Raw genomic sequence first — 20,103 nt, 5'->3', positions numbered from 1 at the left:
AATCACCTCAATTATTTGTAATAAACAGAAATATCAGCAAAATATCAATATCATTTAAGATAAATTACATTAACAATGTGTAATGTGCTGTAGTAGCTTGGAAACAGTTTTTGGTGGGTAGGAAAAAAGGGGGAACACCTATACTGCAATATATGGCTTTGGTTTTGTAGGAAGCATTAGGAATATTTAATGTAATAACTGCATGCATGAAATGTTTTTAATTAAATAGCTCAGTCCAAAAAACGTTATATAAAAAAAAAACCCTGACTCTCTTGAAAATATTTTCACTGCATTTTATCCCCATATTCTAATGTGAAATACTTTCGATGGTCTTTTAAATGATCTCTGCTTTTCTGTGGATTTTTGTATGTTCCACACTCTCAGCCTGCTTGATTGATCCCATAAGACAAAACAGCGGTTCGACAAAGACCACGCTACAGAAAGGCATTAAAAGATACTAAATCAAGTGCAGCCTCAGAAACATGGCATAGCAGTAGTCTGTATCTTGACATTTTACATATGGCATTTACTGTAGCAGGTAACAGCCCCAGTTTAATAATTTTATTATTTAAAAGAATGTTTAAGTGTGGTCTCTGGTCAATAATCCAGTGCTCAAATGGACTTTAAAACAGCTCTAATCAGTTATACAAAGGCAACATCCATCCAATTTTGGCCATGTCAAAATTTTCCAACATTAGAGTTCTTGGAACTTGAGTTCCCTCTGCCAATGAAGGAGTGTAAGATGGAAATTAAACTGTTTATTATAATTCTATGTTTTAAATCCGCTGTGAAAACGTCTCCGTAATGGCTGAAATGCATGCTGTTATTTTGCGGATTTTCTCTATCTCAGGTGGGCTGGAGAGGTTAATTTGAACTATCTGCATGCACATTTTTATCATGTTCTCTGAGGGCATGACTTATATTCAAAAAAAAGTTACTAGAGCCATGTGAAATTGCGATGGAAAATTCAACTTTTTCCCTTTTTATTTTTTTTTTCTTTCCTGAAGCGAGAGTAGGTGTGCATTATACGCACTTTCTGTTTAGCTGGACAACCACTGCTCAAAAATTTTCTGTTCCCGAGCCACACACAGGATATAAAAGAGTTCCTAAAGTAACTTTTAACTCCATTCGGCTTATTCAGATTAGGCCTTTTTCTGCTTTTAATATAATGATCTGAATTTATGAATTTATAACAAAGGATTAAATTGCTTTGTGGCTTCATGCAAAAAGGAGAATCTCCATTTACCTTTAAGGGCTACATATAGCCTATACGTGTTTCATTTTATTAAAACGGTATTGGTTGTTTCAGCTTTTTAGTCACGTATTGTCGCATTACAGGATGCTGGAATCATACTGGAAAATAGCTTGCGTAATTAAGACGTCTAGTTGAGTGAGCTGTGAAGTGGACAGCAGTGTGTTCTTCTGCATTCATTCACTTTGAGGATTCACCATTTGAAGTGGATCATACAGATTAATGGCTGCGGCGCACCATTACTGCTGCTTGGGTTAGTTGGCACCGTAAACCTCTAAGTGCCCCCCCCCCCCACACCCTGCAAAAGCCGCACTTTATTTCATGACAGCTTGTATCTCCAGCCTTCGCGGCTTCCAAAGGGAGCGGACGGTAATTGAATAAATAGCAGCTTAGCCCTTAGGTTGCTGTTGTTGAACCCTTGAACTGAAAAGATGTGACTCATTCCAACATGTGGTTTTGGAGCTAAATAGCAAAGTCTTGTGCTTCCCAGACTTTGACAAATTAATACCCTCCCGCAAGGATATAACTGATCTGCCACACCACGTAGCATCATTCCCAGCACTTTGTTTGTTTGTTTGTTTATTATTCATTTGTTCTTCTAGTCCAATGGGACACCAGAGATTTGAAAAAAACATTGTCCCTGAGAAACTGTTTATGAAGTTAGTCACTGACCTTGTTCCTGCATCCAGTGGATGGGCTGTCATCTATCCTCAGGTATCTATTCACTCAAGACAGACAATGCTATTTCAATTTATATTAATACTTTATTAGTGTATATTGTAAGGTACTATTACACATACTTCTTTTGGGTTTATTTCCAGTATTTTGTACAGCCAGGTTGTCCTTATTCAAAGCTCCAGAATCTCATCACGATAGTATTGTCCCTTATTGTCCCCAAAGTCACATATTTGCTGCTCGTAAGATCTTCTTGCTTTTTTATGTTTCACTCGAATAGGAAATGAATGGTTTTGTGTTTAATGACACCGGTAAGCAGCAAAAACATCAAGTTGTTTTAATACAGAGATGTTATTAAGGATGCCAAGGAACCAGAACAGCCGCAGGAGCAGATTTTAGCTTGCACCATTCTTCCTGATACTGACCGTCAGCATATCTGCAGGGTACGTGTGTAAGACATGGTCCCACTTGGCTGAAGGTGGGCGTCTGTGGACTGAGAAGTCGCAGCCATGGTCTAAGGGCCGGAGGCTGGTGCGGCGAATGGAAGTGGGCCAGAGGGGTTGCATAGGAGAGATAAAGATACTTACCTCCTAAATAACTGGAAAAGAGAATATTCATTAATTTTATTTCTCATTGCAGAAAAAAGTTTGTGTTACCTTTGCGATTAAAAAACTCAAAACAATGTTATGTGGCAAGTTATGGTGCTTCTGAAATAAAATGTGTCATTAACGAAAGGATCATTATCATACATGGTTATATATGTTTCTCTGGGGGAAAAAGCATCAGTAACTTTCTTGTGATAAGGCATTCAGTGCAACAGATGCTGATTGTGATCAAAAGAATTTTTTAAGAATTTCAGTGCATGATTAGAAGATAACAAAACCGAGAATGACTTGGGAATTTTATCTATTTTATTGTAAAATAGCCGGATTAAAAAGACTGTTTCCTACACTGTAAATATGGCATTATCACTGTTAAGATGCTTACTTTACTTCACATTTCTTCACGCATGTTTAAAATTTTCCCCCCAGAAATAATAAAAGCTTATCTGGGATGATCTTTTTTTCTCTCTATGGCCAACATGTTTGTTCTAAATTAAATTAGAGGTTAAGCAAGGTGAATAGAGGACAGCGATTACAGTATCACTTCAGATTCAGTTCCAGAACATCAAAGTGGACAATAACAGAAAATTGGCCCCAAATGGAGGCTGTACATACATGTCTAAGCCTGCTAGGATGTGACGTATAATGGATACGTGTTTGTTTAGTAGTTGAGTGCCAGTATTGAGCCTTGTTTGTTGAAAATCATGGTCATTGAAAAAGGGGGAAAGTAGTAGACTTGTGTGTTAACTGCCGATCATTGAAGTTCACCCCAAAACTGAAAAAAAGATGTGTTTTAGAGGGGCTTCTCTCTTTCTGCATTGTTTAAAGCACCAAAAAATACATTTGAAAAATTTGTGGGGGTGCTCATGGTCATATCTTCTGCACAGTGATACAATTGTTGTGTGGAGATCAGGAGAAGAAAATAGTTCCTACATTAAACTGCTCACAACAAAGTCTGCAGATTATCATGAGTCACCGGTTCATGATTTCTGGTAAGAGACATTGCTGTTGAGTTTTTCAGATGTATTTTTTGAAGCTTTAAACACCGCAGAAAGAATATCATTCAGTTGAGACCAGGCTGAAAATTCTACGACTTATATCTCCAAAACCAGACAACTTCCAGCAGAACAACCTAGATGAATAAATAGCACTAAAGCCTCTAAAATGTATCTCCTTACAGTTTTAGGGTGAACTCTTTAAGCATTAAACTTCAATGAGAATTATGCTATATTAATGGTTGAAGTAAAACTAGGGTTTCACATTTTCTTGTATAGTGAAGCCGGTTGAAATTTTTCTATCTTCAGGGTTCATTATTCTTAAAGCTCTTTTTACAGTCCTTTTTTCTTTCATATTTTTCAACTGTTAAAAATCTATTATAAATTACCATGGTCATCATAATTTTGAGTCACTAGTGGTTCTGGGTAGAACAAACATCTTTCAGTTAAGTGGCCTCACAACTCCACCATGCAGTGGTAGGTGTACCTGATCTAGAACTCTGTATCCCATCCCACAGACTCGGCGGTTCCCAGTGAGCGGTGCTTGGAAGATGCCCCGCCCTCAGTGTTACCCTGTGAGGTGTCCTGCCCTGGGGATTGTGTGGTCAGCTCCTGGTCAGCGTGGTCGACGTGCTCACACTCCTGCTCGAGCAAAAATGCGGACGGGAGGCAGAGTCGCTACCGCACCGTGCTGGCTCTTCCTGGAGATGGTGAGGACCTTCCCGTTGGCTTGACCTTCTCACACTGTCCTTGCGGAGTAGAGATTAAGAACATGGATGTGTAATCCAAAGGTTCCCCATTAAATTTCTAGGATGAAACCTTCTATAATGCCATCATGTGTTTTACTTGCATATCCAGCCGTGTAGATGGATAAAAACTGTATGTTTCGGTGGAGGGATCCATCAGCTGTGCAACTAAATGTCAAGCAAATGTAAAAAATTATACATTAGAAACATACAGCGTAATAATAGTCCATTGTTGTTCCTTCGGTGATGGTGGTCTTCAAGTGGCTCGGCAATTGCGTCTTAAGGTTTTTATGAGGTTTTGCACAGATGTCTAATGTTCACATTCAGAAATCCATTTCCGAAGTCTTGACATTTCGAATGCCTATATTATTATACTGGCCATGAAAGTTCAGTTTATCATTGATGATATTTTCAACCACAGAAGTCTGCTTGAAACTCACCCGAAGTTTCTTCCTCAGACCTATCAGTACATTAGTATTGGCAGGGAATACTGTATGGCTCAGCTGGTTAGACATCTGTGCCTGTGATCTGAAGGTGGCTGGTTCAAATCCCAAGGTTCTGCAGAGTGATGTCACTGCGGGACCCTTGACCAAGACCCTTAACCTCAATTTCTCTAAGCAGACCGTCTGACTCTGAACCTTTCTTGTATTTATGTTGACTTGGACAAAAGTTACTGCCAAATAAGTGTAAAAGTGTACAGAAATAGTGTCATTTCATTCAATTTCTATAGAAGCAGCACACGTGCCTTTAATCAGATTTAAAGCAAAATAGATAAATATGTAAAGTATCTGCAATCTTGCTTATTGCACTATATTAATTGTAGGAGCCAAATGCCTCCTAGAGGTTTATATAATAATAGATATGTAGTTATATTTTATTTTGTTATTAATTAACTTTCATTTTGTTTAATGATGTGCCTAATTTGATGCCAGTTATTTTAAGGACGTATAGTCACTACATGTGGTATAGTCACTATGAGTGGTATAGTCACTGCGTGTGGTATAGTCACTGCATGTGGTATAGTCACTGCGTATGGTATAGTCACTACATTAACAAACGTAAAGGGGGAGGGAAGGAGGGGCATTGAGCTTTGGGATAAACGATGGAGGTTCACGTTTTTCTGACCATGTTTGGATCATGCTTGAACATGTTTGAACCGTGTTTAAACAGTGGAAGTTTATTGTTGTGATATACAGAAATCTCGGACTTCACTTATTTTCAGTTTATGTTTATAGTTTAGTAAAAGTTTAAAACGGAAAACATAAGTGGAACATAAGTGGAACACGAGTGGGCTACAAGTCTCCTCTCTTGGATTTAGTTTCCTCGATCAGGAAGCCCTCACATTTTTGTCAGATTATTCACATGAATACAAGGATTGAGATTCGACCCCTTCGGGGAATAGCAAGATAATCGGCCGAAGATACGTACCCCGCAAATGGTAGCACTAAGGCAGAGTGGTAAGCAGGTGGAATTGGAATCATTTTAATGTAAGTGTCATTATGGAAGCGGATTTGGAAGAATTAGCTGGTCAAAAAAGAAAGACAGTAGTGACAGTGAAGGCTGTCCAGGATAAACTGCACTGGTTGATCCAAGCCAGAAGAGCTAAATTAGGCCAGCTAACCAACCAAGCGAATCGTATCGAGTGGCTAATGGAATATGATTCAAACACGCACATAGCTAAACAGTAATTAGGGCTGGATTACCAGGATTCGCTAGAAGAGTCATAGAAGTTGAATGACTCTTTAAAACAACTAATGCATGATGATGAGTTCAGGCAAGATTAGATTTTGTGGTATGAATGTAAATTTAGTTGTATCTCTGGATTTATGCAACAAGTTGTGGATTAAGGCAGTTGAGGAGCATGCAGAGCAAGCTGGACACTGTGATGCAGAGGTAAAGCCTTCAGATAGTGTATCCATGGCATGCTTTGCTTCAAGCACTAAGATTAGAAGGAGTGAGTCTGACACTGGACGTAAAGTGTCTTCTAGTGCCTCCTCAGCGCGGCTTAAAGCTGTGCTGGAGAGAGCCACATTGCTTGCAAAGGCTGCAGCTCTTAAGCAGAGACAAAATATCGAACATCAGGAAGCAGAGTTGAAAGCAAAAAAGGAAGAACTTGAGCTGCAAACCACTATTGCCACCTCAGATGCTAAATTCAAGGTATTCGAATGTTTTGAAAAGCATCGCATATCCCATGTAAGTCCTGCAAGTGAGATGACTATTGACTCTGGATTTCTACCAGGACATGGAAGTCCAGATCCAATAATTACCATGAAAAGTGGAAATAAAGAATCTAAGCCATTTCACCTCCAGCCCACTGGAGTACATCAGTCTATAGATGCAGTAGAAATGCTCTGTAGTGTCATGGCACGCCAGAATAACATTACCGAGATAATCGTGAAGCAGCAAAGAATAAAGAATTTGCTGCCGTTAGGCATCCCTATTTTCAGTGGTGATCCTCTAGATTACAATATATTCATAAGAGCCTTGGAGCATGGAGTAGAATCCCGCGCCAAGAGCTTTAAAGATCGTCTTGATTTTTTAGAGCAGTTTACTAGTGGTCAGTCTAAAGAGCTACTACAAAGTTGTCTGTATATAACATCGCATGCAGGTTATCACAGAGCCAAACAGCTACTCAAAGAGCATTTTGAGAATGATTGTAAGATTGCTGGAGCTTACATGAGTAAGGTCTTGAGCTGGACACCTATTAAGCCGGAGGATGGAGAAGCTTTAAATGCCTTCTCACTCTTTTTAACAGCGTGCTGTAACACTATGACCGAAGTGAGTTACAGTACATGGAAGAACTGGATAATGTAATAAACATGAACACTATTGCCGCAAAGCTTCCATACAAGCTCTGTGAAAAGTGGAGAGCTGTTGTGTGCAGCCTACAGGAACAACGTGATGAGAGAGTCTAATTTAAAGATCTGGTTGAGTTCATAACAAACAGGCCAAAATAGCACTTCACCCAGTCTTTGGTGACATAAAGGATCGCACAGCTGCTAAAGGAGCCACAATTAAACAAGCCAATCACAAAGCTCAGAAAAGAGGTGGAATCAAGAAGTCATTCACCACAAGTGCCACACCATTGGGCAGTCAAATGGAAGCCACAGTGCAAATGGAGCACGTGAATTCCAGTGCACCTGTGATAAAGATGTGTCACTTTTGTAAAGGTGAACACGCTATAGAGTCCTGTAGTAAGCTTAAAGCCAGGTCACACAAAGAGCAAAGGACTGTGTTTTAGCTGCTCGAAGCATGGACACGTGAGCAAGGAAAAGGCAAGCTGTCCGATGTGTCCTTTAACTCATCCTACATTGCTGCACATCAAGAAATGGGCTATGTTTGCTGATCCAGAGAAGACTGATGACCGTGAGGGTCAAAAGGTTCTGAGTGCAGTAGTCTGTGCAGAGCGTTGTGAGCTTATTGGGGCTGGAGAAGTCAACTGCACAATAGTTGCTGTCCAAGTAAAGGCTAAGAAGGGTAATGTGGTGGTGCTGGCTTATGCCTTTCTGGACCCTGGGAGCTCTGGACCCTGGGAGCTCTGCCATGTTTTGTACATGGCATTAATGAATAAGTTGAAAATCAGCGGGAGGAAGATAGACATTCTGCTGAGGACCATGAACGAGGAGAAACTAGTTAGCACTTATGTGGTGTCTGGCTTGAAGTTCAGCAGTTTTTCAGGTGATGAGTTCATTGAACTTCCAAATGCCTTCATGCAAAGGTCAATACCTCTAGGTAAAGTAAATATACCATGACAGAAGGACCTCGAAAAGTGGCCTTACCTTAAAGAAGTAAATCAACCCTCAAAATGGAGGTGATTTAAGATTGCTTATTGGTGCAAATGTACCTAAGGCTGTGGAGCCATGGAAGGTGGCGAGCAGTGTCAGCGATGGACCATATGCTGTAAGAACTGAACTAGGTTGGACTGTAAATGGGCCTTTAATGAAAGCCTGTGGTGGCACAGATATGAGAAGCCCAACATTGAGGGTGGTAAACCATATACTGGTGGCCTGTATAGAGAATTTGTGGCTTCAGTAGTTCAAGCAGTTCAAGGAGGGAGGAAAACATCATAAAGTACAAATGTCAAGAGAAGACAAGGACATGGTCGTGGAATCAGTCAAACTAGTCGATGGCCACTACACTATATGTTTACCTTTAAAGAACAAAATGGTCAACATGTCAAATAACTGCAAGATTGCTGAACATCAAGCACATAACTTACGGCGGAAATTCATCAGGAATGTCTGCTTTATGCAAGAATACACAGCCTTCATGGAAGACCTTATTCAAAAGTACTATGCAGTGCAATTATCCATTAAAGAGTTGGCACACAAGGAAGGGCAAGTATAGTATATACCGCACCATGTGCATGATTCTATCAGGACACATCCTTGAACAAACAACTTCTGCAAGGTCCGGACCTGACCAGCAGCTTAATTGGTGTTGTAATTCGATTCAGACAAGAACCCGTTGTGATCATGGCAGATGGAGAAGCAGTGTTCCACAAGGTCAAAGTACCTGACGAGGACTCTAATTTACTCAGATTTCTATGGTGGACAGGTGGTGATTACAACCAAGCCAAGAACACAAAATGACTGTAGGTTCACTTGGGTCTGTCTTCACTTAGCTGTGCCAGTTTCACCCTAGGAAATTACGCTGATGATCATAGTGGAGAATGCTGGGGAAACACTGAAGTAGTACAAACAGTATTACAAAATTTTTATGTGGACGCTATACTGACATGTCAAGATTTTATTGAACTCTATTCCAGAGGAGGTTTCAGTCTCCACAAATGGGTAAGCAACAGCCACAAAGTACTTGAGTCTATCCCAAAGGCTGATCTGGCAGGAGAGATGAAAACCTTGGATCTGAATCAGTATAAACTTCCTCTGGAGAGAACTCTTGGTTTCAACTGGTGTGTTGAGTCAGATGCATTTAAATTAGATCACCATCAATGATCGTCCTTTAACAAGAAGAGGGCTTCTTTCAGTTGGTGGTTCAATTTATGATCCATTAGGCATTCTAGCACCTGTAGTCTTACCAGCAAAGGTGATACTGCAAGACCTATGCAGGCTGTGGATTGGATGGGATGACGACTTACTGTACCAGAGCATATCAAGAAGCGGTGGTGTGACTGGTTAGCTGGTCTCCCTACATTAGAACACTTTTCAGCAACGTTTTAAACCTGAAGGGTTCAGAGACTGTGTATTTGAGCAATTACATCATTTTGCTGACACTAGTGAAGAGGCATATAGATCAGTTAGTTATCTTCACTTGCAGAACATGAATAACAAGACCCATTCTGCCTTTATAATGGGCAAATGTAGAGTGGCCCCTCTAAGGCAACCTACCATTCCCCATATAGAGCTGACTGATGCAACAGTAGCCATGAAAATGGATGGTGTGCTGAGAAGAGAGCTACAGCTAGATCCAGAAGAATTGATTTTTTGGACTGACAGTAAGGTGGTACTCAAGTATATCCAGAATGAGACGGCACGTTTCTGTACGCTTATAGCGAACATAGTTTCTGCAACCCTGAAAGACTCTGATGTAGAACAGTGGAGACATCTCAGTTCAAGCTAGAATTCAGCTGACTGCACATCTAGAGAACAAAAGGTGGAGGATTTCACGAAGAACACATCTTGGGTGTCGGGTCCAGATTTCCTTTCTAGCTCAGTAGAGTGCTGGCCAGAGATTCCAGTGACTAATGCAAAACTCACGTTGAACGATCCTGACATAAAAAGAGTTACAGTGAATGTCACAAAGGTGGAAGAGAATCTAACTCAAGCCTACATCTATTTCAGTACAAGACCTTGACAAAGCAGAGCTTGACATAATCAAATTCTCATCAAGTACGTTGATGAGATTTCAGCTCTTCTTGAAGGGCCGAATGTGAAGTGCTATAGCCACTTGTATAAACTGAACCCTGTGCTTCAAGATGGTTTGTTGTTAGTGGAAGGCTATGTTGGGCAGCTATGCCAGAGAATAGTTAGCAGCTTATCATTTTGTCTAAGAACTTAAATGCTGTTAATCTAATTCTCCAGCAGATACATGAGAAAACTGGGCATTGAGGTCGCAACTATAAGCTCTCTGAATTGCAACAGACATTTTAGATCCCTAGTGCCAATGCTGTTATTCGAAGGTCCTCTCAAGGTGTGTGACATGTTGTCACTTACATTGAATGGTTGAGAAATAAATAATGGCTGATCTTCCGCAAGATCGAGTAATCCTGGACGATCCTCCCTTCACCAGAGTTGGTGTAGATAATTTCGGCCCATTTGAGGTGAAACGTGGAAGAAACCTTGTTAAAAGGTGATTTATGCTTGGTGATTTATGCAGATTTATTCAGTGCACATCGACCTGGCTTCATCATTGGACACAGACTCGTGCATAAATGCAATATATTGTTTCATAGCATGTCGAGGATAAGAGAGATTCATTCGGATAACAGGATGAATTTTGTTGGTGCTAACTGTGAACTAAAGGAAGCCATTGCTGACTGGAACACCTCAAAATATCAGTATTTGCTTCATCAGGGCCCAACGATTTGGAGGCACCAACACCTAATCATCTCTTATTGCTGAAAGTGAAACTATCATTAACGCCAGGGCTGTTTGACAAGGATGACCTCTACTCACGACGTAGTTGGAGACAAGTACAATATACGCATATATCTGACTTATTCTGGAAGAGATGGACTAAAGAATACCTGCCTCAATTTCAGGAGCGTCAGTGGTGGCCCACAGTCTCAAGAAATTGTGCAGAAGGAGATATTGTTCTTCTGGGGGATGACTGTGCGGCCAGAAACTAATGGATTATGGGAGTCATTTGCAGACAAGAAGGGACTTCTTAGAAGAGTTCAAATGAGAACAATGAACATCTTGGATAGACCCATTACAAAGATTTGTCTCCTTTGGGACTCAGAAAGGGCAGGTGGTAAAGCTCTAAGATTATTAAAACAATAAGGGGTCGGTAATGTAGGAGCCAAATGCCTCCTAGAGGTTTATGTGTCTAATTTGATGCCTGTTATTTTAAGGAAGTGGCATAGTCACTGCATGTGGTATAGTCACTACGTGTGGTATAGTCACTGCATGTGGTATAGTCACTACGTGTGGTATAGTCACTGCAAGTGGTATAGTCACTACGTGTGGTATAGTCACTGCATGTGCTATAGTCACTGCATATGCTATAGTCATAACGTTAACAACCGTAAAGGGGGAGGGGAGGAGGGGCATTTGGCTTTGGGATGAACGGTGGAGGTTCACATTTTTCTGACTGTGTTTGGATCGTGTTAAACCATGTTTAAACAGTGGAAGTTCATTGTTGTAATATGCCGAAACGTTGGACTTTTTTGTTTATTTTTGATTTATGTTTATAGTTTAATAAACGTTTAAAATGGAAGAAGTTTATTTTTTTCCTTTGGAACATAAGCGGAACACGAGTCGGCCACAAATCCCCTCTTGGATTTAGTTTCCCCAATCAGGAAGCCCTCACATGAAGTATTGATGTGATATACATTTAGGCCTATGAAAATCTTGCAGCAGCCTTGCAGTTAATCAAATTTATACAGTTTTTTTTTTTCTTTTTTTTTTTTAAAACCTAGGCAGTCGTAACTTGTCAGTGTATATAACAAGTGTTCACTTATAGTCCAGGACAGTCCTGGAAAAAATTTATTGCAAAACATTCAAGGCAGGAAATTCGCAGCCCTGCGTGGGCAAGGACACCATGTTAGACATCAGCACTGAATAGATTCAGCAGCTGTTCCCACAGACGCATAAGGCTTAGCAATAATTGCCAATTAGTCCCTTTAAAATATATGACATTGAGCAAATCCCGCTAAGCAAACGTTATTACGGAAACATTAAATCAGTGGGTTTTTGGATTTCACCTACGCTGTGGTCCCTGCCATCGTGGAGAGCGTTATCTAAGGAAGTGCGGCTCCTTCAAATCCAATATAGGGGCTTTGAATTATCCTGCGATTGACTCAGAAGTTCTGACATAAATCACGTGCGGTTTGATTCTGATCGTGTGAACGGCAGTGTAATTAAAGGGAAAAAAATACGATACAGCCTGGGGACCCCAATCCCCCCCTCCCCCCGCCCCCCCACTCAAAGTTACTTCCTGCTTTAACTGTCGACACATTTGTGCTGCATGGAAATGGCTTTTTTGAAATCAGACATTTTTCACAGGCCAGTCGAATGTTATTAACGCAGCAGTTCCCTATTAATATTCACTCTGTCTGTGGTCTCTTTTCTTTCTTTTTTTTGGCACAGTGCATACTAAAATATTTAGCAGAGTCTGTGTCGGTGGAGTGTCAGGGAGATGTCAGGGACGCACATAGTTTGAATAATTAGTTTAATTAGCAACTACAAAGAACACACCGGCAATTATATAGTTTATGAACGAAAGAGGCACTTGATGTCACCAATTTTCCCATCAAGGAAATTCCATTGGTCTTCCTCAAGGTGAGCAATTAGGCTTTTTGTGTGAACAAAGCCACTTGTTTATAGGTAAGTGCAAAACAACAGAATTGTATGAATAGATATTGGGGAGAATTTCCAGGACAAGCTTTGTATTGTCAAGGAGAATGTCAGTGATAATCTATGGAAGAACCCAAATGTCATTAAATGCTATGAGAAAATGAGGGGGCGTGTGCCTGGGTGTCTTGCTGTCTGAGACTTTGTTTTTGACGTAGGTGGGAGACCCTGCCCTGCAGCTGCTTCTCTGGAGGAGTGGCGCTCTTGTAACGAGCACCCATGCATGGTATTTTACTGGGAGGCTTCTCCATGGGGCCCCTGCATGGAAGACTCCTCCATGACCAGTTTCAACGCCACCAGCAGCTACAACGGGCAGCCCACCTGTGCTGTGGGGATGCAGACTCGCAAGGTGTCCTGCATGAAGATGACCAGCGGCCTGGTGATTGCCAAGAGGTAACATGCTGTCTAAAAATTTTACATTTTTTGAAAGTCTAATTTATTTATAACGTGAAATTGTAAAACCATGACACTTTTTTGTTTTGTTTTTCCTCTTAATATCTGCAACGTTTTGCATTTAAAGCCAAAAAAAGAATAGATGGACAGTCCCACGGATACCTGGTTTACACCACCCACAATTAGTTTGTTGACTCGCTGAAATGACAGCTTTTTTGCTAATATGCTTTTTGAGAGGGAGGTATCTCTAAAAGAACATACTTCTATTTATTAGTTTGTGGTTCTTCTACACAGGTTGACCACTGGTTGTATTTATAGTAGTCTCTAAACATTATTAGACATTCCTGATTTTTGCCTTATTTCAAAAATTATGACATCATCATGGCTCCAACATGCCAGTGCACTCTGGAAGCATGCAAACAATCTTAAACTCATCTCTCAAGCCCAGTTCAGCAAGATTTTTAATTAACAACTTACCACACATCATATTTCTTTAAAACTCTGACATTTACTTTATAAATTAATCACCCACAACTGATTCCTGAGAAGTGCCTTGCCGCTGTTTTACTTTAGGGATTTTTTATACTTTATTACCTTGCTCACTTATTAAATTGTTGTATTTCTGCATAATATAAATGAATATGTTAGAATGAATAGTTCCATTTATTACGCAGCCTATTACTCAAGTCCTCAAGCTTTTCAAAATTATATCTGTCAAAATTTCATACAATATTATAATAATATTAATATAGTTTGTTTATTGAACACCTTTGCATGTATTCTTGCAGGGTGTTCATTGTTCCTTTTTTAATATTCTTCATTTATTTTGTATTTATTGTTCATGCTTCCAGGAAGAGATAATAAAATGTTTTTCAGCTTTTTGCTGGTACCTGGGACTCATTTCAATGGTCCATTTGCAGATTTAAAGCAAATTTAATAAGCTGTAATAATGAGCTTTCATTTCTGACAGACACTTCAAAATGCATCATTGTTTTGCGCTGGGAGGGAGTGTTTTTATATATAAAGCTAACTGCATAATATAAATGCAAAGTACTGTCTGTCACTGTACCTATGGAAGAATACATAAAATTCACCAACTGGTACCATGCTTTTAATTCACTTGATCACCGAGGCACCAAAACATAGAAAATAAGTGACAGTAGCCATTGACTGTTATCCTCTTTGTTTTAAAAGGTGAGCAAAGCTTCACACATGGTCTCTTAGCACTTTCATTTGAAGCTTCCTCTGACCTTTGGAGCCCATCAGCTCATAGTTCCTCTGTGCCAGCAGATATTTCATCATTTTGCTTTCAAAGCATAGTTCTATCTGACTTTGTTTACGCACTCAAATATCTATGATCGTATAAAATGGGAATACATACAGTATCAAGTGACTAAAATTGTAACCAGTACAAATTGGGTGTATACACTCATGTGTTGATCAAAGCTTTTATGTACTATGTGTATAATTGCGTATTAAGATTAATATTAGTTTGAGGCAGGGCACAGTGCACAGTGTCTCAGTGGGTAGCTCTAATGTCTCTTGCCTCCGGGGTTGGGAGTTTGAATCCTGCTTCTGCTCTGCTGTGTGGAGTTTGCGTATTCTCTCTCTCGCTCCCTCTCTCTCTCTCTCTCTCTGTTGCTCTGGTGTCCTCCCACAGTCCACTCACATATGGTTGCGTTAGTTGACATTTCTGATATGCTGGTAGTATATGCTTTGTGTGCGTGCCCTGCGATGGACTGGCATCCTGTCCGTGACATGTCCCTGCCTCGTGCCCTGTGCTGCCCCCATGCCCCCCCCCCACGTGACCCTAACTGGATAAGCGGTGGCAAGATGGATGGATTAATTTGAGGGAAATGACTGTGACTAATGGTGCCATGCTCAGGAATTTAGCCTGCTTAACACATTTCTTTTTCAATTAACTGTCGCTAAGATAATACAAAATCAACAAACATTATTTGGAGATACCATTTGCAAATGTTCTCATTTATATTATAGGGACAGATTCTGTCAGGTGAGCAAACAGAAGACAGTGCATAGTTTTCATTTCTTTTCTGCATTCTGCTGTTACTCTGCACCAAATAAGGCCTGATTAGTGGATTTTACTGTCCACGGGCAGTTTGCATTATGTGTTCCCTAAACTGCCGACTTTCGAACAATTTTTCAATCTTTACTACATTTCACTCTCCAGTGAATGCACATTAGTTTAAGAAGTTGTCTCTCTCTCTGGCTCTCAGAGGTACAGTATCATGAAAGACTTTTTTTTTACTTTTTTTTTTTTCAATTATTTGTTTCTAAGTTGTAACTGATGTTTTGCACTATAATATCTGAAAAACAATAAACCTTTCCTGAAAGGTTCCTCTGCATTATTGCAACAGTACTATCATCTTAATCTTAGTCTGTGTCTCCGAAAAGGATTGTTGCCCAGCATTGGTAGCACTCCAACCAGTGCATTATGGGAAGAGATTTTTAAATGGCTCAACACACTTCCAGGTTTAGTGAGCAGCCAAGGGGGTGGACATTAATTGGTTTTTTCCATGAGTTCCCAGTCTCCAGCATTTCAGTCTGCTGCTCTCATCATTTTCCTGGCAGGCACTCATTGGCCTGATTGCTTAACATGTACTACAACAGCACAGCGCTTGGTCTAATAGATACATTTCACATTGGTAGTTATGCTGTGCACTAGGCAGTGTGTGTGTCTGTAAAACAGGCTGATTATGTTCTAATTTGAGAGTTAAGAACAGCCCCTACTTCTGTTGCAGGTGTCCTGAGTCCTCCAGGCCAGACAGTCTCCGGCCCTGTTTACTGCCCTGCAAGAAAGACTGTATTGTAACACCGTTTAGTGAATGGACCCAGTGTCCCTCCACCTGCCTCCCAGGTAATGCTGCTGAAAAGCTCCAAAGCTAATAATCACTGCATTAGCCCGAGAAGAGCTGGTGCTGTCATTTAGCTATTATCTTAAACTGAGTACACGCCAAGCCGACTGGAAACACTAGCATCAAGCAAGGCTAACAAATGATTTGTTCCTGTCAATTGTGAAAATTAGTGCTGGGACACACCTGCACGACTAGAGGTGACGGTTGACATACAACCCAATCACCATTTAGTGTTGACTCATTTCACCAGCATTCTCCATCAGCCAAAACAGAGCCGAAGGGGACCGGCCGTGTCCAACCGTGTCACACTCAGCCACTCAACAGGCAGTCACTCACTCTCACTGACATGGCAAAAAACGGTCAAAAAGTGTCTTTATCCTATTCTCACTAAAATGGTCAATATTTTTATCTATTTATCATTTTTATAATAATAGTGAAGGTCTTAAAAAGGATGAAATAAGAAATCCTCACAGATTGTGTTATGGTAAAATATGTGCAAGGTCTAGACCACCACAGATGTTGCACCTAAAAATCCTCAACACTTGGAACTGGGAAAATAAAATCTGTTGTTTCGGTTTGTATTATAAACCAAAAGTATTGTGTTCTTTGCTTTGGAAACCTAGTAATTATTCTTATTCTAAGACCGCATTCATATTGTCACACAATATAAGGTTCTGCTTCTTTGTTTTACTTGATTTCTGACTTGCCAGTCAATGAAAGTACAGCCACCCAGTCGAGATACAGAATTATCATCCAGAGACCAGCTAATGGGGGAACTGAATGTCCCAATACTCTTTACGAGGAGAGAGAGTGTGATTCATTCCCTGCTTGCCCAACCTACAGGTAAAGAAATGCAAGACTATTGATTACTTTTAGTAATAGAGAAAATTCTATTTCAGTTGATGAATCCTATCAAGTTTGAATTTCTGCGCTTGGGGTGATTTGCATAATGTAGTCACCAAAAAATCATGTGTAGAAATTTGTAAAGACTGGGATTTTTGATGCAATGTTGGGCATCCCGTGTATCACACTTTGTTTGTTCTGTGTAAGTTTGTTTTCTCTGGTTATCCTCAAAGGTGGAAGACTCACAGATGGCAGGAGTGTACTCTTGTGCCTGACACAGTCCAACATCGAACAGCAGGCACCGAGGAATCATGTAGCCAAGGTCTGGAGGTCAGAGGTGAGAGTCACCAACTCCGTTTTGACCATTTGCCAAGCTTGCAATGTCCCATGTACAACACAAAGACAATATTAAAACCTTTTCAGAATCACAGCCGTACCCTGCAGAAGTTGATGCTTTGAGGCTGCAAAACAAAGCAGGCATGTTTTAGGGATTAAAATGAATATTTGGCACAGCTGTTTTCTAAAAAGAACATTTGCAAAATGCCAATATGATTGTTGGCGTTCCCCTATCTGCCCAGTCTAATATTTATATTTTGTAATGTGACATGCTGAAGGGTTTATTTAATCATAAAATTAGCAAATCTCTGTATCATGATCATATTCCCCCAGCTATTCGGATCATGATGAGTTGTGATTGATTGGCCTCTTGTGATTTTATTAATAACATGATATATGTTGTAATAGTATCAAGTAGAAACAGAGCCAGTCCTGACAACTTCAGACACATTCACTTTTATTACTTCTGAAGTAATTTGTCTGTCCCTCTTCTAAGCGCTTATGCTGGTCATGGTCATGGGTACTAAAGTTGGAGATTATAGTTCAGTCTATAATGACTTACTGGTTAAACGGTAACCATGGATTTCAGACCGAAAAATCATCTCTAACAGGGGATTTGGTGAATCTCCATGTAGAGGGCATAATCCTATTTTTTTTAAATTGCAATCAAAAGCATTGTACTTGATGGGAGCAAAATTAGTTGTAAAGGCAGTGTTTTGATTTTGAAGGAATCACCTCTAGCTGGGAGGGTATGGTCAGTGGAGTACTGCAAGGTTCTGTATTGGGGCCAATTACTCTTTTTAATCTGCAAAAATACAATTGATTCTGGAATATTAAAAAAATTGGTTTATTTATAGTTTATTCAAAAATAGGTTGTCTAGCATACACAGAATGCAAATAACTTGCAAGATGATTCTGACTTAATAATAGTAAAATGTAATTTGGATGCAATTTAAGACTAAAGAAAATAAGGAATTTAACTGAAGCTCCCCCGTAAGCTCTACCTCTCATACAATCCTGCGTTCAGCTCCTGTTACTTTGTTTTAGTATGTATATTGTTCTCTGAAGAGTAACAAAGAACGACGCCTTGTCATTAAGGGTTACCATATAAAGACAGGTTAGAGAATGTTCTTGACTAAAGGTGAATGAAAAGGTTTGCGACCTACTGTAAGTATAAAAATTCCCGAGAGACAGTTGAGAAGAAAGCCCAGCTAATTGTTTTACCTTTAACACTGTATTAAGTAATGGGAGGTTTCTAATGGAAACTGAGTGGGAAATATTTTATATCAGAACAATGCAAGAATTTCATTACACATTACTTGGAACAGGTTTTTTAGTCATGTAGCAGATCCCGGGAGAATATTTTACTTCTGCTTCCTAGAATCAACTGGGCAAGATCTGGTTTTTACTCACTGCATTAAATGACATGCCCTCCTATATAAGTGCATACATACCTGTCACATTTTAAATGAATGTCTGAGTTAAACATAACAAGAATATTCTTTCTCTTGTTTCTCTGTTTTTTATGGTAGGGATTGAAAATGTTGTTATGTAGCAGTGTTACGTTCATTCTGGTTTCAGTAAATTCAAGCACACTTCATACAAACTGACTTGATCCACTTGTTAACCTTTGATGCAATTTTAATTAAAATAAGGTAAACGTGTTAAATTACGAGCTACAATTTTTGAATACAGGAGAAAAGTTTAAATGGATCCTTATTAATATATTGTGAAAAAGAATTAGTCCACATCATCAGATCATTAACCACTGGGTAACACATTTAATCAAAACTGTTTAAAGAGAACCAAAAAGAATTTTATTCTGCTGTTTATTCTAACTGACCACTGTATAAGCACTTGGAAAATGGATGAATAGATATATTGATTGATGATTTCAAAGCCAGCTGAGTAACTGTAATGTTTAATAAGCCAGGCTGTTGGCTTTTGGAACTTGGCAAACAAGATTTTTTTTTTCTTTTCATCCACATCAGTTTGTACTATCATGTTCCTGGAGATATGAAACCATCTGAGTCGTGAAATGCTACGAAAATTTTGAACCAATCAAAGCTTCCAATTTCCTATTCATTATTCTGAAAACTCCATTGGATCTGTAGTCCTTAGCATTCATTTCACACAAGGTCTGCCATTACAGAATTTATTTATTTCAAAGGATCATTGTCCTTGATAAAAATAACCATGGTAAAATATCATGTGATAAAAAAAAAATCTCTCTGCTGCTCTGTATTCTGTGTTAGCATTTCACCCATTGATTTGGTTTACGTTAAATTTATGAAATCTGAACTGCCCTAACAAAGAATGCCACATGTGCAAAGAATTAATCAGGTGTAAAATCTGCAGTCCATGCTTAAATGTGTATTATATTTCCTGGAGAAACACAGAGAATCACTTTCTCACTGGTTTAATTTGATTGTGTTTTATTGAGCTTGTGTGTAAGAACTTTCGTGGGGATGTAAATTAGCAGGCTGGGAGTTGCTGCATCAGCGTAATAGTGAATAAATTGCTGTCTAAAATGGAGATGCTGTAAATTGCAGTAAATGAACCAACGAGAGCAGTGGCTCGGCAAAGCAGGCAGTTGGGGAGGCATTGTTCATTGAGTGTGGCCTGAAAGGGCCTCGTTAGCTGCAAGATAGCAAGCGTGCAGCAGGGGCGATAAAATGTTCTTTGAGCAGATCTGCAACTTTTCACAAGCACCCTTTTTTTCTGTATATAGAAACATTGACCCTATATATTTAATAGCTGATCCTGTAAATGCAGCTCGCATATCTTAGTAATGATGCAGTTTTTGACTCTGGATGTAATAGTGTTCTGAGAAACTGAGAATGTTCAGCAG

General features: G+C 39.6%; 1 protein-coding gene across 6 annotated transcripts in view; it reads left to right on the top strand.

Moving 5' to 3' along the window:
* The window catches only part of thsd7ba (thrombospondin, type I, domain containing 7Ba), a 166,676-nt gene that overhangs the window by 108,097 nt on the left and 38,476 nt on the right, over positions 1 to 20,103 (top strand). For all 6 annotated transcript variants that reach the window (XM_072718076.1, XM_072718079.1, XM_072718077.1 and 3 more), the window contains 5 exons: positions 4,043 to 4,234; positions 12,963 to 13,197; positions 15,960 to 16,075; positions 16,784 to 16,916; positions 17,150 to 17,253. In XM_072718076.1, the coding sequence (XP_072574177.1) occupies positions 4,043 to 4,234; positions 12,963 to 13,197; positions 15,960 to 16,075; positions 16,784 to 16,916; positions 17,150 to 17,253 (780 nt within the window). The remainder of the gene's footprint in view (positions 1 to 4,042; positions 4,235 to 12,962; positions 13,198 to 15,959; positions 16,076 to 16,783; positions 16,917 to 17,149; positions 17,254 to 20,103) is intronic.

This window comes from Paramormyrops kingsleyae, chromosome 1 (assembly GCF_048594095.1).
Source record: "Paramormyrops kingsleyae isolate MSU_618 chromosome 1, PKINGS_0.4, whole genome shotgun sequence".
In the NCBI taxonomy this organism is placed as follows: domain Eukaryota; kingdom Metazoa; phylum Chordata; class Actinopteri; order Osteoglossiformes; family Mormyridae; genus Paramormyrops; species Paramormyrops kingsleyae.
Note: the sequence above shows the minus strand (reverse complement) of the source record. Positions and strands in the feature narration are given on the sequence as shown.